General features: G+C 50.4%; 2 protein-coding genes across 7 annotated transcripts; both read left to right on the top strand.

Moving 5' to 3' along the window:
* The first annotated feature begins 365 nt into the window (after positions 1–365).
* Positions 366–5,542, top strand: LOC147161316 (zinc metalloproteinase nas-4). Of its 4 annotated transcripts, XM_086096373.1 has the most exons (11): positions 988–1,105; positions 2,809–2,954; positions 3,029–3,061; positions 3,133–3,186; positions 4,071–4,114; positions 4,190–4,259; positions 4,351–4,465; positions 4,562–4,734; positions 5,034–5,115; positions 5,188–5,309; positions 5,394–5,542. In XM_086096373.1, the coding sequence occupies exons 2-11, from the start codon at positions 2,903–2,905 to the stop codon at positions 5,396–5,398; spliced, it is 750 nt and encodes a 249-aa protein (XP_085952499.1). In that variant the 5' UTR covers positions 988–1,105; positions 2,809–2,902; the 3' UTR covers positions 5,399–5,542. The 4 variants fall into 4 exon arrangements, with proteins under 4 accessions (XP_085952497.1, XP_085952500.1, XP_085952499.1 ...); XM_086096372.1 differs by lacking the exon at positions 988–1,105 and having other exon boundaries at positions 1,143–2,954; XM_086096371.1 differs by lacking the exons at positions 988–1,105; positions 2,809–2,954; positions 3,029–3,061; positions 3,133–3,186 and adding an exon at positions 366–637.
* A 1,609-nt stretch (positions 5,543–7,151) lies between these two features.
* On the top strand, positions 7,152–10,675 carry wdr45 (WD repeat domain 45). 3 transcript variants are annotated; one of them, XM_086097622.1, is made up of 10 exons: positions 7,152–7,480; positions 8,193–8,267; positions 8,355–8,459; positions 8,555–8,660; positions 9,102–9,196; positions 9,267–9,346; positions 9,690–9,898; positions 10,006–10,107; positions 10,189–10,334; positions 10,407–10,675. In XM_086097622.1, the coding sequence occupies exons 1-10, from the start codon at positions 7,429–7,431 to the stop codon at positions 10,514–10,516; spliced, it is 1,080 nt and encodes a 359-aa protein (XP_085953748.1). In that variant the 5' UTR covers positions 7,152–7,428; the 3' UTR covers positions 10,517–10,675. The 3 variants fall into 3 exon arrangements, with proteins under 3 accessions (XP_085953748.1, XP_085953747.1, XP_085953749.1); XM_086097621.1 differs by having other exon boundaries at positions 10,404–10,675; XM_086097623.1 differs by lacking the exon at positions 7,152–7,480 and adding an exon at positions 7,504–8,051 and having other exon boundaries at positions 10,404–10,675.
* The last annotated feature ends 4,888 nt before the right edge of the window (positions 10,676–15,563 follow it).

The following is a 15,563-nucleotide window of genomic DNA, read 5'->3' as shown; positions in this document are numbered from 1 at the left end:
CCGTTTTTCAAAATGGTGTCCATTGTTTTGGGCGGCACGGCACGCTCAACGCACACGCCTGCCACTTGGCGGCGCCTTCCAATGCGGCCCGCCTGCGGCCTTCCTGCGGCCTTCCTGCGCCGCCGAGCTCGCCAGAAGAAGCGCGACAGACGGTGGCCACGTGTGTCGCGCTTCTGCCATCAGGTGGAACCCGCCTTGCGCAATCCCCGCACGCAACATGTGCACGTTGCGTGCGGGATGTGGTGAAAGGTGGCGTGCTCACAAATATGCCCGCTGGCCCCCCCAAAAAAAAAGAGAGAGGGAAAATAAATCATGTTCCCTTTTTCTATTTTGTGGAACTGCTGATTGGAAGGAAGGAAGTCACATTGAAGTCAGATGACAAGCAGCGAATGCAAACAAGCTCATCTTCTCGGGGATTGCAAAGAAGAAATGTTGCCATCTTCTATCTGGCGCACACGCAGATGCAAAACAAGTGCGACATTGCAGCCGATGTGCTGCGCTGCGATCATCTCCAGGTGGGAATGGCGGCGGCGGCGCAAAGACAAGAAATCCTTCTTGGCGGCTGGCAAAGCCCATTTGTTCAACAAAAAAACACAAAAAAAGTACATGAAGTCGGACACGTTTTGCTTTCTTTCCGGTAGGATGCGTCTTGATGGCGACTTGGCCAAGCCTTGGTTTCTGGCAAAAAAGAAATCTTCTTGCCTACAAATCGATATCGTTCTGTGGTTTTTAATTTTTAAGACAAAAAAAGTTGTGCTTCTGAGGAAGGCTACATTCAAACTACAGCCGAGGCGAGTGACGTCACGCGCGGCCCGCTTCCTGCTCCTCTTTCATCTTTTGGCCTTCGGGAAAGGTTTTGCGGCGGGCAGATGGCGGAAGCGGCGCTGAGTTGGAGACGGGCCGAGACGCTCACATGCTCGGGGCCGGCCGGCGCGCAGGCACAAAAGGTCCGAGTGTGCGCCACCTCAGCGGCTTTCTCCACGGATGCGGCGCATTTGGCCCATGAAGGGATCCTCTCATGGCCGCCGCGCACATGACGCTCGCCGTGCTCGTTCATCTGACGCCGCCCGAATCCTTCCTGCCTTCGTTGGTCTTGGCGGTTTTGGTGAGATGGCGCGGCATGTTTCCAAACCCTTGTGTGATGAAGGTTTATCCAAATAAGCTTGTGTCGCCGCGTCAACGTTGCGAGTGCTCCTCAAAACACTGAATCGCAGCCCAAAGTTTCTTTTTGTTGTACGACGGGCGTTGTGATTGGTCCGCACCTTGAGTTGCAATGCGCTCTATACATCCAATTGGATTGATTGGTTGGTTATTCTCTGTCCTCACGGCAAAAATCCAAAGTGTGTGGCGTACGCTTTCACCGACAAGTCTGAGAGAAACCCTCAACGCACATTTCATTGGGAAGAATTCCATTCCGAACGTTCTCCAAGCGCCACCGAACGCTTTGTCTGCGTCATGTTGTCCGAAGCGTCAACAATGAGACCAAAGCCCGTCGGGGAAAAGAAATGTCTGCCAATGCCAGAGATGGGCAACTTCGGTCCCTCCTCCAACACACCTGGTTCATATGATCAGGATCGCCTTTCCGAACCCTCGAAGTCACTCAGATGACAGAACCTAAATGGAGGATGCAAACAGTCAAGTTGCATCGTTGCCAGGCTCCCCATAAGAATGTTTTGGGCCAAAACGCAAGCTGTCAGCAAGAGTGGCAACGCAAGATGGCTGCACGCAAGATGGCTGCACGCAAGATGGCTGCACGCAAGATGGCTGCACGCAAGATGGCTGCCATAGCCGTCCGTGACTTGGCCCCGCCTTTGCCAATCTCCCCGTTCCTCCACAACGGAAGGTGCTCGCATGGGAACTGGAGAGCAGCTGATCCAGGCTCCGCCTCCAAAGAGCGTGACGGACGGCCGATACCTCCTGCAGGGAAGTTGCAGCGGCCGCCCGCCACCGACAAAACGCTGCTCTGTGCTTGCGCAATTTGTCCCGCTTCCTCCAAAAGCTCCAGTGAGACGGCTCGTAGCGGATACGCCGCCAGATGGACTCGATATCAAGCTTGCCCAATCCTGGTCCCGGAGGGCCGGAGTCGTGTAGGTTTGAGATGTTTCCCAACTCCAACACACCCGATTCCTGTCATCAGCGAGCTCTGCGGCCGCCTGATAACCATCTTGATCTTTAGAAGCGTTGGGAGGACGGAAACATCTACAACCTGCACGACTCCAGCGCTTTAGGACAAGGACAGGGCAACCTTTGTCTCTCTGGACATTGGAACAAGCTTACAAAATGGCGTGCGCCCCAATAGTGTGGCCGTTTGGACCACTGCTTCGGACACAGTCAACTTAGCTGGGGATCCTCTCTTCGCTTAATTGCGCCACGTCTTTCAGTGCTGCCACCCGACATTTTGTGGCACAAGACGGTACTACACTTTAAAGAAGGCAAAAAAATCAAATAAAAGCAAATCCTGCGGCAGCAATCAAGCAGCGGGTGCAACACGCGAGCGCGAGCCGGTCCCGGCGGGCCAAAGGTGAGCCCGCCTGGGACCGGTCGCCAGTCGTGAAGGCACACGCAACAGACAGACCGACAGGCGGACGAGCGCCGGCAATCACGCGTTGGCCTCGTGCGCCTCCGACTTCGGCATGCTAGGATGATGCTAATGCTAATGCTAATCCTTCCCTCCCTCCTCCCCAATCACGACAAAGAGCGTTTTATTTTGAGGAACTACGTCGGGCCGCGACGCGCTGACTTGATTGGGGAGCTTTGAAGTGTGTGTTTTTCCATTGATGAGGTTCAGCGCAGTCCTCCGTCCAGCAGGGGGCAGCGGGAGCCCTGCCCGGCACTAATTAGCAGATGACCTTACTTAAGGAGGTGGTGCCCAGGTGCAAGTAAGCCTTCGTCACTCGTCGCCATGTTGCTGCTTTTCGCTGCGGTTTTCTGCTGGGCCGGCCTCCCGCGAGCGGGTAAATGCACGTCCTTGTTTTCTTCTTGAGCTTTTGAGCCAAAGGGCCTCTTGATGCCGCCCATTTTGTTTCAGGCCGCTGCGTGCCGTCACAACTCCAGGACAAAGGTACTGTTGGCACGCGCGCTTGCTCGGGTCTGCGACATTTGGGCTAACGGCTTGTCAATCCTCCAACGCAGACGTGCTGGCCAAAGCGCTGGAGTACACGAAGACCAACCCGGAGACGCTCGCAGGCCAGTTCACGCTTTTCATTCTTCTTCTTTCACTTTCTCGTCAACATCGTTGACATGGTGGGACTCTTTGGCACTTCCCTCCTCAAAGTCGACACTTTTCTTTCTTTTCTTTTTTCTGCAAGGGTACGTATTCTCGTGAAGATGTTTGTGTCCAAGCCGACTCCTTAAAGTCGTTCTTAAAGACGGCAAAGTTTGAATTGGCGAGCCATTTTGAAAAGGTGTCATCAGATTCCAGGTCCATTTGGTGAAAATTGGGATTCTTTTGCAGACTAACAATTTCAATATGGGAAGAGTCGTGCGGCTGCAGACGGTCTCGCTGTGAGGCAGTCCTTCCCAAACAACTCGCACCCAAGATCGAATTGGCTGTGGCAGAGCTGCGCCCAAATCACGACTTTTGACAAGAAAGTCCAACTGAATCAGAATGTTCTTCGTTGGAAGGCTTTTGCTTTCTCATCTTTCAAGTTTCAAGGAGGGAACTTATTTGAAGCAACTCCAGTTTTTGTGGCATGTTTGTTTTTGGGCTTTTCACAGCCCTTTTTTTGTTTAGTTTTTTACATGAGGAAGAAATGAAATCATGGAAAATCATGGCGCCCTCTGCTGGCCGCGTAGTTTGGATGCCAATTGAGATGAGATCTTATCACACCAGTCAACATGCTACGTTTTCTTTCTAATGTCAAGTAGGCCGTGTGCTTTTCAAACTTTTTTTTAGTATTTATTTTAAGCCCTAAGTAAAATTGGCTCCATCTGCTGGGTAAAAGTGTTGATGGTAGCGAGGATACCCCCCCCGCCCCCCCCACCCGGTTAGGGTTAGAGTCAAAGTTGGAATTTTGGAGTGATTGCATTTGAAGGGTATGCGGTAACAAAAGACATAACTGTGTGGACAGGCCTGGTGAACGACGACGTGGTGGAAGGTGACATGCTTCTTGCGGTGAGTGCTCGCTCGCCCGACTTGCGATTGAACCGAGAGAGAGAGCGCTGACGTTGCTTGCCTTTTCCTTGGCAGCATTTTCGCAACGCAGCCGACAGAACGTGGCCTTCCACAAACATCCCATATGACGTCGATTACAACTTGGGTGAGCGTCAGCGACGGCCCGAGCGCAAGCTAGATGCTAACTTGACGTCCGTCCGTCCGTCCGTCTGTCCGTCCGTCCGTCTGTCCGGCAGGCTTCCGCAGCGACGACATCCAGGCGGCTCTGAACATGATCTCCTTCCACACCTGCTTGTCCTTCCAGCGGCGCAGCAGAGAGGCCGACTACCTCTTCTTCAAACGCGGCATCGGGTGCGGCCACATTTGCCCTCTTTTCTGCTGCCCCTCCCCCAAGGGCTCCGTCGGAGAACGCCGTCGTCACTCTCCGTCTGTGCTGCAATGCGGCAGGTGCGCGTCGTACGTGGGCTTCAGGGGCGGCAAGCAGGAAGTGCACGTGGGCCGAACCTGCAAGGTGGGCAACATCGTCCACGAGGTCCTCCACGCGCTGGGCTTCTACCACGAGCACACCAGGATGGACCGCGAGAACTACATCGCCATCTTGCCTGCCAACATCATGAAAGGTCGGTAACGATTCCCGCTAATTGTAAGTAAAGCCACATACGGCGTTGGCAACCCTTCGCTCGCTCCTGAGTCGCCTTTTTCAGCGAGTTCACCCGGATGCTCGTAAAGAAATCCCCCATTGTGGACCTGCACTTGCTCGCCGTTGACGTGGATGTTCCGCAGCCGCCCAGGGATGAACTCGCACTGCCATCGTTCCAGCCGATGGACGCAATTTGATGGGATTGCGGCGAGCGGCAGTCGCGCGCTGAAATGTATTTTTTTCGCCGCAGCTACTCAAGCCTCTCTTTTTATTTGCAAGGACATCATAAAAACTTCCGGAAGCAGTTTGGAGAAACTTTCCAGCTGCCGTATGATCTGCCATCCATCATGCACTACGGCAGGTAACGTCCTCCGTAAAGCTCGAGCAAAATGACATTGTGGCCATTTAGCTGATTGTGCGCTGGCGGACGCAGCACCTTCTTCTCGGCCAACGGGCGGCCCACCATCGTGGCCAAGGTGAAAGACGACAACATGGGCCAGCGCTTCGCCATGACGCCCACCGACGTGAAGAGAGTCCGTCTGCTCTACAAATGCGGTAAGCGAGCGCCTCCTTTCAAGCCGTTAGCCGCTAATGTTGCTAACGTAAACGTACGCTTGACTTGTCCGCCGTCTTTATCAGACTAAGTGGCCAAGGTGGCGGAAGCGTCGTGGGCGGAACCCGCGGCCACGCCTGCGCCAGTCTTCGATGGGCACGTGTTTGACGTCGCCGACCGCACCCGCCACGCCGCGCAGTCGCCGCTGGAGGGCGAAGGGAAACCAAAGCAATCACCCGCCAATGTTTAAATAAAATCCACTTTGCCGTCACCACAAGTGTGCCTTGATTCGAGTTTTCACAAGTGCAAGTCGTGCACTGGAAAGTGCAGCAAATGTATGCTGCGGTGAAGGCAGGCCACTTTGGCCGGCAAACTTTTTCCTCTTACAGAAAAATCGAATGATTTATTTACTTGCTTAGTTGAATTGATCAAGTGCACCAAAATCAGTCAATTAGGCAATTCCATAGATCTTGCGTTGGTTCTACTCTGAATGGTGACCGTATGTCGACGAGCAGGACTGTATATTTCTATACGATTCTTAGACACTGAAGCAGGAAGTAGTTCTGGTTCCGGTATGACAAAAACATGCCTGCCATAGCGGATGTGAACGTAAACAGGAAGGAATATAACTGTTGCATTCCTTTTTAATTAGTCTATTGTATGAATTGCTATGACAGGCATGACTCAAACAATTGGCTTTAAAAAAAAATAACGACGCCGGGACGGGACTTGTGTAAAATTGAGACAAAACAATGGGGCTGGTGAAATCACCAAGTGGCTCAAAACTGCGACTGCCCCGTTAAACTAGAATTCTGGTCACCCTACCCGAGACCAGTAGACAACGGAACTTGTTCGTGGACACCTTACAATTTGTATTTTTGTTGTGTGTGTGTATTTTTTTTTTAACAAATTCAAAAAGCTCAATAAAACGCATGCTATTTAAATACGGAGGTCACTCAAATGCAAGCACGGGGCAGTTCAGTCTGTCGTTGAAGTGGTCCGCGGACACGACACGTTGAAGGCAACATTTGTGACGAAAGTGCGCCGCCTCGCGTTCATCCAGCGTGTGCACCTACATAACGCGATAGCCGATAGGCCAAGACTTTTGAAGCCGTGAGGCCGCCATATTGTTACACTCAAGAAACGTTTCTCAGCATACGATCCTATACATTTACAGTATCGAAATTGGAGAACATTTGAAACACTACTTAGTGGAAACAGCATGATTTTTCATATTTTTAAATTTGTTAAACATAAACAAGAGGACTTCAGACCTTTTACAACTTGCCTGAAGTATATGTGAATGCTCCATGATGTTTACAGGAGAGAACTTTTATATATATATTTGTTTAAATTAAAGAATTATAAATGTAATTCGACAAAAGATGCCTCTGCCAAATTTAATATTGGGGTCTAAGGAACCGGGTGATAAAAGAAAAAGGGGGTCTCAAAGCAGCACATTCCATCCACTTATTTTTTACTTGTTAAAAAATAGTGAACACCCCGCCCACCGGACATCCACTGACTGCCTACGTGCTGTATATGTCTGATTTGTACGTATACCGTATAGTTTATACATACAGTAGTCTACTCGCGAGATGGGAGGAGCAAGATGGCCGCCCTGTGACTTCAATGGCCTGCACGGGCGTGTATGGGCTATCGGCGAGCCAGTGTGAGCACGTGACTAGAATTGACTAAACACGTCTTCCAGTTCATCTGTATTTAAAAAGACTCAAGCCGCATACAAGCGAAGACTCGACGTGCGGCGAATATAACCCCGCCCCCCGCTTTTGTAAAACAAAATAAAAAAAAGTTGCTCAAACGGAAGTGGCAACAAAACGGAAGTCCACCACTGTGACGTCACGGGCAGTAAACAAAACAACCCTTGGCTTGGTGTTGCGACATCTTTGTTGTTGTGTGTTTACCGTTTGCTTCTTCCGCGTTGTCGTCGCGGCCCTTTTTCACCTGGCGAGTGTCGCGACGGACAACATTTGAGACTCGACGGCGCCGGAGCAAGCCGACTTTTCGCGCCGGAGCAAGCCGACTTTTCGCGCCGGAGCAAGCCGACTTTTCGCTTGGCTTGCGCGTACGCACACACGTTGTGGTGTGACGCGTCGAGACATGGCCCTGCAGCGCAGAGGTGTCATCAGTCTGCAGTTCAACCAGGACCACAGTAAGCACGCGACAGAGGCTCGCTGGAACCCGCAGCCCTCATTCACGATACATTATGCGATAATTGCCTCATATCACGTGACCGCCGTCCGTTCCTGTCATCGCGCGTCGGCGCATCAACATCTCGGACGATTTCTTGCAAATGAAAGTGCATTTGACACGATTGTATTTCCTTTGTTGTCATGATTTTCACTGAAAAGAAACCATTGAGTTGTGCGGCGTATCCTGTCGCTCGATGCTGTCCGCCTTCTTCCACCACAAGGTTTGAATGTCGCTGACGCCATGTTGTTTTCCTGCTCGCAATGCATTGTGAAGGGAAGCGTTGCCTTTCCGCAACTGCCTTGTGCCTTGTTTTGAGCGAGCGCAGCGCATTTGTTGCCCTCTGGACGTTGGGACGAGCCTCGACAAAGTCAACATTCGGACCCAGCCTTTGCTTCTTTCCAAAACAACTTGCAGACATGAGCGCGCTGTGCTGGATTTTCACTGAACAAACACTCGTCAAACTGCAGTCACATTCTGTTAATGGTGTCTTCGGTGCTCACATTTCTCGTAACGGCCTTCCAGACATTACGGTAATAGCGTGCGTCACCTTTCAAAGACGATTTGACGTACGAGCCCGAGGCCCCCGAAATGCGGCCCGTGCGCCTTTGGGACAATCGTGAGTGTGAACAGCCCTGAAGCGGAAAAGCAAAACTGTTTTGCTTTGCTTTCAGGTTGCTTCTGTTGCTCCATGGAGTCGGGCGTGCGCATTTACAACGTGGAGCCGTTGATGGAGAAAGGCCACCTCGGTGGGTGAGGGTCTCGCCGCCCGTCGACGCCGACCTGGCCGCCGGCGTCGTCTGGCCCGCTAACGCTGTCTGCCGTCCGCTTTGCAGATCACGAGCAGGTGGGAAGCGTGGCGTCGTGCTCCATGCTGCATCGCTCCAACCTGCTGGCCCTGGTTGGGGGCGGAGTCAGTCCCAAGTTCTCCGACATATCCGGTGAGTGACTTTTGAGGCCGCCGTCGGATGGCGTGATGATGACGACGACGACGACGACGACGACGACGATGATGATGATGATGATGTGTTTTCAGTGCTGATCTGGGACGACGCGCGCGAGTGCCGGGACGCCAAAGACAAGCTGGTGCTGGAGTTCACCTTCACCAAGCCGGTGCTGGCGGTCCGAATGCGACACGACAAGTGAGTGAACGGCGGACAACACTGTCCCCGCTTGAAGCTCAAAAAAAGGAAAGAAATCCGATGATTTGAATTGGAACGAGGTCTATGAAGTCATTTTGCGCGGCCACACAAAACCTCTCCCAAGAAAAGTTCCCCAAAATGTCAAGTAGCAGCGCAGGTCATTGGGAAAAGGGGTGGGGGCAATTTCCGATTCTTAGATGCATCGCGATTCAGACATGGACATGGACGAGTCTGAATCGAGCCACATTCCGATTATTAAAATATGTTAATAAAAGTATGCAGAAGGTTCAAAATACTGCGGAACCCAAAAGCGCCGTACCGTCATCTCGCTTTGGGAAGCACACGCATCACACGCGGCAAAGTGTGAATGTGAGGTGAAGAGAAGATTTGGCCTGTCAGTGTCAATGTTAACAACCCCCCCCCCCCCCCCCCCCCTTCCAGGATCGTCATGGTGTTGAAGAACAGGATCTACGTGTACAGTTTTCCCGACAAGCCGCTCAAGCTCTTTGAGTTTGACACGCGTGACAACCCCAAAGGTGACCGCCCGCCCCACCGTCAGCCAGCTCTCTACATGTCGGCCATTTTGTAAACGTGGTTTCCCGGCAGGTCTGTGCGACTTGTGTCCGAGTCTGGACAAGCAGCTGCTGGTCTTCCCAGGACACAAATGTGGAAGTCTGCAGCTGGTGGTGAGTTGGTTTTTTTGTTTGTTTTGTTTTCCACTCGTGTGGCCCGCCGCATCGCGCCGGCCGTTAAACCCGTTCCCGCGGCGCTCGCTAAAGCCCGTATCTCACTGAGCTCGCTGGGGAGGCTGTGCGCGTGTGGCAAATGTACGATTTTTGTTTTTGGTCAGGGTGGGTTCAAATCCGTCGCAGATGTTTGCCAACTTCAAAGGTCTTCCGAACACTTGAAAGAAAACAACATTGGCGGCTCTGGGCGAGATTATGAAGGGTGGTGGGGAAGCCCGGTGGGGAAGCCCGGTGGGGAAGCCCGGTGGGCCCGGCTGGCACTGACGTGGGTTCCGCACTCCAGGATGTGTCCAACACCAAACCCGGGACTTCGTCGGCGCCGTTCACCATCAACGCGCACCAGAGCGAGATCGCCTGCGTGGCGCTCAACCAGACGGGAGGCGTGGCCGCCTCGGCCTCTCGCAAGGGGACGCTCATCCGTCTCTTCGACACCAGCAGCCGCGACAAACTGGTGGAGCTGCGGCGAGGCACCGACCCCGCCACGCTCTACTGGTGAGAGCGCCGCCGCCGTCGCCGCCGCCACTTCCTGTTTCTTATCGGGCGCCTGTCTGCTCATCTGTCTGCTTCCTGTTTGCGTGCTGTCCACTTCCTGCGCACAGCCTCAACTTCAGCCACGACTCGTCCTTCTTGTGCGCGTCCAGCGACAAAGGGACGGTCCACATCTTCGCCCTGAAAGACACCAAGCTCAACCGGCGCTCGGCGTAAGACCTCGCTTGCGGCCGGCTCCCGCAAAGCTCCGCCCACCTTGAGCCCGCTGGTGTGTGTGTGTGTGTGTGTGTCAGGTTGGCGCGCGTGGGCAAGGTGGGCCCGGTTATCGGTCAGTACGTGGACAGCCAGTGGTCGCTGGCCAGCTTCACCGTGCCCGCCGAATGCGCCTGCATCTGCGCCTTTGGCAAGAACACGTCCAAGAACGTCAACTCCGTCATCGGTCCGCCGCTCGTCTCGCCGCCGTCCCGAAGGTAAACGCGGATGCTAATGTTTGTGGCCGTCCCTCCAGCAGCCATCTGCGTGGACGGCACCTTCCACAAGTACGTCTTCACGCCCGACGGAAACTGCAACCGAGAGGCCTTCGACGTCTACTTGGACATTTGCGACGACGACGACTTCTGACGAGCGGGCCCGAGAGACGGGAAGGAAAAGCGGGACTCCCTGGTTGCCGTGGCAACTTGTTCTCATTTGGCGAGGCTTGTCGCTCGGGCGGCGCCACTCTGTGATTGGAGCAAATAGTTTGAATGCAACGAAATAAATCTGACTTTTTTTGTACTTGAATCCAAAGTCGTGTCATTGCCAAAATGACCTTTTTGAAATACCTTTTATTACTCACATGAGCACATCGCAGCAAAAGGCCACAAAAACATTGCGATGAGAAGGCAAGCGAGCAGAATTTTGCCGCCCGCATCAAAGTGAAAATGTGGAATTTGTCTGACCTTTTACAGACAACGCTCGTCACTTTGGATCACGGCGGACTTGACGGCTTTGCGGCAAGCGGATCCGCCTCCCAACGTTTGAGAACTTTCCAACTGAATCCAGTTCCAGTTTCCAAAGTCCTCAAGCGCGTGCAACATGTCGACGTCAACATGTTGCACGGCAAGAGTCGCAAAACGAGTCTTATGAAGCGCACTACGCCGCTTGATGACACGCGAGCAAATGCCGCCACCGGCTCACTCAAAGTGAGCATTTCTTATTTCCGTGAAACATTTTGCGGCACGGCCGTCGTCCATGTTGGAATCCACCGAGGTGGACATCGTTGCACTCTTTTGGCCTTTGCCAGCCAAAAGGCTCCGCTTGTACAAGTCACTTTTTTTCTATTAAATACAAGCCCGAGGTACTTAAAAAGACGCCCGACCGTCATGACAAGTTTGCTCCATATTATTTGGTTGTCACCAACATGAGATTCATTTTTGAAAAATCATTTACAGTTGAATACGTATTGTAGAAACGCTATTGGACGTACGCCGCCATTGTTCTTTCCCTCACGACGCGTTCAGTGCGTAGAATGACGGCAGGCTCTCGCCGAGCAACGTGAAACGCATATAAAAATAGCGAGGTAAGCCTCGTAGCGTTCCTAAAGAAAGAACATGCCATGGAGGGTGAGGGGGGAGAGTCACCCCCCCTCCCGGAACTGCTCTCGTCATTCACCAGACGCATTCAAGAGTTTTGATCGTCTCGTTAGGAACGTAACAGACGCTTAGCTTGCTTTCTGTATAGCGTCTCGCATAGCTCGGCAGGAAGCGAGCCGCCATTCTACGTCGCTGAATGCGTTGCCAGGTAAATAACAATGGCGGCGTATGTCTAAAGTTTCTACAAAACGTATTCAATGTATGCGAGAGACATAAGCATAAGAGTTGCGGAATGACGCGCGCCGGCCAGCGCCTTCCTTGCCCTTGGCATCTTGACAAGCGTCCAGTCGACGGAGGAGGCGGGAGGTACTGTTAGAAATCGTTTCTTTGATTTCCTGCGTGTTCAAATAACACTCAAAGTTGAGATCTGTGAAGGAGTTTGCCAGCTTTATTTTTCAGAATTCTGAAGTCACTCTAGAACCTTGCTCAAACAGCAACTGGTCCAGAAGTGTGCCGTCTCTTTCCGCACTCCCTCACTTATACAAAAACAGTTTACTTTTTTTCAAGAGAAATATGGAAGCTAAATGAATGAGACGTCCGTCCATCTCATCCATCCGAGATGTCGACGGACCTAAAAATGGCAAACGCCAAGAATTGGACACATTCAATCAACCATTCAGACGTTGGAGGAACAACATACGGATTGCATGACGGAGGCGGGAGAAAAAATGAAGGCGTCACATCGCGGTGAGGTTGGCTTGTCATTTCCTGTTTTATTTTGAAAATTGGGACTCCTTTCGTTTCAGGTCACTTGCCCTTCCTGGTGTGGCGTCAGCATCGCACCTGATTTCTGATTGCGTCCACCTGTTTCTCATTACCCTCAGGCGTTAAATGGTCTGCGTCTCCCGTCTTGTGCCGACGTGTTTTCGTCAGAGCCGCTCAAGCCAGTCCTGGTCCTCAGCCTTGCTGTCCTGTATCGAGTCCTAACTTTGGTTTGTAGTTTTGTTGAGGAATGATATTGTTTTGTTTGTCGTTTAGACATCCTCCCTTTTTGGAGCGCCTTTAGTTAACTTTTAATAGCCTTTGTTTTTTCCCTCTCAACGAGGCGGTTTTTTTGTTTAACAAATATTTGCCTTGGCCTCAAACCCCGACCTCTGCGTCTGAGTCCTAAAACTGCCACGTCGTGTCAGAAGGGTCTTCCGAGAGACAAGTGGGAAGACGCTGTCGCAGTGGCAAAAAGACGGCTTAACAAGGATCTTACAAGTCAACCAGGATTGCGTAACTGCGGGAATTGCGGCAATGGATGACGTCACCAATGGAATCTTCACGTAAACGTCGGGCAGACGCTCCACCGGAACCGCTGGACCCCGAGACGCGGCAGGCGAAGACTCAACGCCCCGAACCACTTTGGCTGGATTCACATGCGCAGCTTTGGCCAACGGAAGAGGAGGAGGAAGAGGAGGAGGAGGAGGAAGATGAGGTAACGATCGCCGACTTTCCCAATGACACGCTTTCCGACAACTGTGCCACAATTATCGTTATTCGAGAGGCATGAACACGACGCGATCGACTTAATAACTGGACTTTGACTCCGACGCGTCCTATAGTTGTTATGGGAGATTCAAATATGGCAAATTTAGCAAAAGTTGAGCACAGCAGGGTCCAAATTGACTGCTTCCGGGGGCCAAACGAGACAATGCCACAAACATTTTGAAAAAGAACATCAGAAGAGGTCATACTTTCATTTGGGATAAACAACCGACACCACTCGAACACGATTCATGTAAAAAAAGAAATTAACAAACTTTCCCTCGGGCGGAAATTTACATTCCACTAATGAACGCGTCCAACGAGCTTCCAAAGACAGAACTCTCTTTTTTCTCCCTTCTTTCCTTGTCCTCATTAAAATGATTTTCAACTCAATGATGTCATTAATAAACTTTGAGGTTTTCTTCGAACTCACTCTGTCTCCGACTCCTTCTGTATGCAGGAGAGATTGATTTAATTTGAACCGTTTCTCAGGTTGGCCACTGGATGGCAGTGTGGTTTAATCCATGTACTCTCAACTCATATAAAATTAACACTTATAGACAAATAACCATAAAACTGGAAAGTCTTAATGGGCTTAAGAAAGTATAGTTTTTCATACAACATGGAATTTATAGTTCTCTTAAAATTACTTCGAATTGAAAGTGATTAATGGTGGAAAGAAAAGCACATTATGATTGAATTTGTTTATCTCTAAATTATTAAATCGCATGATGTGGGCGAATATACGCAATTGGATCGTATAGAATGTGGAGGAGGACGAGAGTAAGTTATGGCAACTACCCATAATGCATTACCACTACCGTATAAAAACAGCGACATTAATTAATATCGGGATAATGAGTTTAAGGGAGGACGGTCATTAGAAAACATGGAAAATGGGATTCTCTTAGAAATTTCGATTTGGAAATGACAACTGGCTGAAAGAAAACCACATTAGGGTTCAATTATTTCATTTCTAAAGTAGCAAACCGGATAGGATGGGGAAATGCACACAATTGGATTTCTTATATTAGGGAGGGAATTACCCAGAACACACTGCATATTCCGTTTCAAAATAATGCTTTAAATCGTTTGCATAAATAGATTGAATTCTGGGAATTTGGATTAAATGCCTGAATATGATAACGGGGATTAAAACCCAATGATTTCTTTGAAGAAAAATGACAAATGTGAAATTTGGATATGAATGAGTGTTTGACACAATCCCCGGATGTCGTTCTTATCAGTACTATTTTAAATTACGCTGTCATTTTTCTTCAAATAAATCTTATTCATATTTAGTTATTAAATCCAAATTCTCCGAATTCAATCTACTTCTGCAAACGATTTGAAGTCTTATTTTGAAACGGAATATGCAGTGCGTTCTGGGTCATTTCCACGACCACCTCTCAAACTCCTCCCTAACCTGAGAACATTAATTGTATATATTTCCCCATTTTAAACGGTTGGAGAAGGAGGGAAGGGAAAAAAGGCTTGAGAGAATGGAGCAAGAAAAGAACAAGCAAAATCAAGCGCAGATTCATAATCTTTGAGAAGGAGAGGTTCGAGTCTCGGAGAGGGGTCTGTACGGACCGAGCACTCCGTCGCCGGACCGGGCTTGCGACTCCAACCTCCCACTGACTCCCTCCTATCCTGAGGGAAGAGTGAAAGTAGTTAAACATGAACATTTTTTTATTATTATATACAAAAGTCATCAGGGAATGATTTATTTGTGTGAGGCTCACCTTTAGTTGATATTATAAAGAGCCAAATATGTGAAAAAGATGTATCCTCCACGACCGGATTGCGCAATCCTAATCTGAATATTAACTTTAATATAGGCTCCTTTACCTACCCATAGGGTTAGGGTTAGGTTTTTGGAAAGGCGTTAACTCCCGGGTATCTCCCGCCTCATCCGCCGACTGGACGCTTATCAAGATGCCAAGGGCAAGGCACTATCTGGTATCTGAGCAAATGTAGTGGTTTCTTTGGACATTTGGGAAGGACTCCTTCCTCCCAAGTGGGTTAGGGTTAGGGGTTAGGGGTTAGGGTTAAGGGTTAGGGTTAGGGTTAGGTTTTTGGAAAGGGGTTAACTCCCGCGTACCTCCCGCCTCATCATTAGACTGGACGGTTGTCAAGATACCCAGGGCAAGGCACTGGCCGGCGCTCGTTATTCTGCAACTCTTGTGCTTATGTCTCACCTCGGTTTCATACAAATTCTTAATAACAAAAATGTGTTTGGCTCTTGTTGAACCTGTACTCTTCATAATCATTTCCCTTTTTGAGAAACCCATCCAATAATCCCTACCAAACGGTATCAAAGCCAAGTTCTCCACGGTCGTCCGCCTAGCCAAGGTTATTATTCGAGGTGTTACCCACTGTGATTGGATTAGCTGGAGTTAGGCCTTTAGGATTTAGGGCTATGAAATTAATCAGGGTTTCTATAACTCCCTCCACTGGTTGGGTTATCATTTCCCTTTTTGAGAAACCCATCCAATAATCCCTACCAAACGGTATCAAAGCCAAGTTCTCCACGGTCGTCCGTCTAGCTAAGGTTATTATTCGAG

The sequence above is a fragment of the Leptonotus elevatus genome, chromosome 15 (genome assembly GCF_054856555.1).
Source record: "Leptonotus elevatus isolate MCC_2025b chromosome 15, RoL_Lele_1.0, whole genome shotgun sequence".
Classification (NCBI taxonomy): Eukaryota; Metazoa; Chordata; class Actinopteri; order Syngnathiformes; family Syngnathidae; genus Leptonotus; species Leptonotus elevatus.
The sequence above is the reverse complement of the archived record's forward strand: the minus strand, read 5'-3'. Positions and strand labels throughout refer to the sequence as shown.

Bases quoted from the DNA above. Each gene is read 5' to 3' on its own strand.
- wdr45 (XM_086097621.1), top strand. From the start codon at position 7,429: ATGGCCCTGCAGCGCAGAGGTGTCATCAGTCTGCAGTTCAACCAGGAC. The intron at 8,268-8,354 runs GTGGGTGAGGGT...TCCGCTTTGCAG, and splicing joins GATGGAGAAAGGCCACCTCG to ATCACGAGCAGGTGGGAAGC. The intron at 9,899-10,005 runs GTGAGAGCGCCG...TCCTGCGCACAG, and splicing joins GACCCCGCCACGCTCTACTG to CCTCAACTTCAGCCACGACT.
- LOC147161316 (XM_086096371.1), top strand. From the start codon at position 376: ATGACAAGCAGCGAATGCAAACAAGCTCATCTTCTCGGGGATTGCAAA. The intron at 4,115-4,189 runs GTGAGTGCTCGC...TTTCCTTGGCAG, and splicing joins AAGGTGACATGCTTCTTGCG to CATTTTCGCAACGCAGCCGA. The intron at 4,466-4,561 runs GTGCGGCCACAT...GCAATGCGGCAG, and splicing joins TTCTTCAAACGCGGCATCGG to GTGCGCGTCGTACGTGGGCT.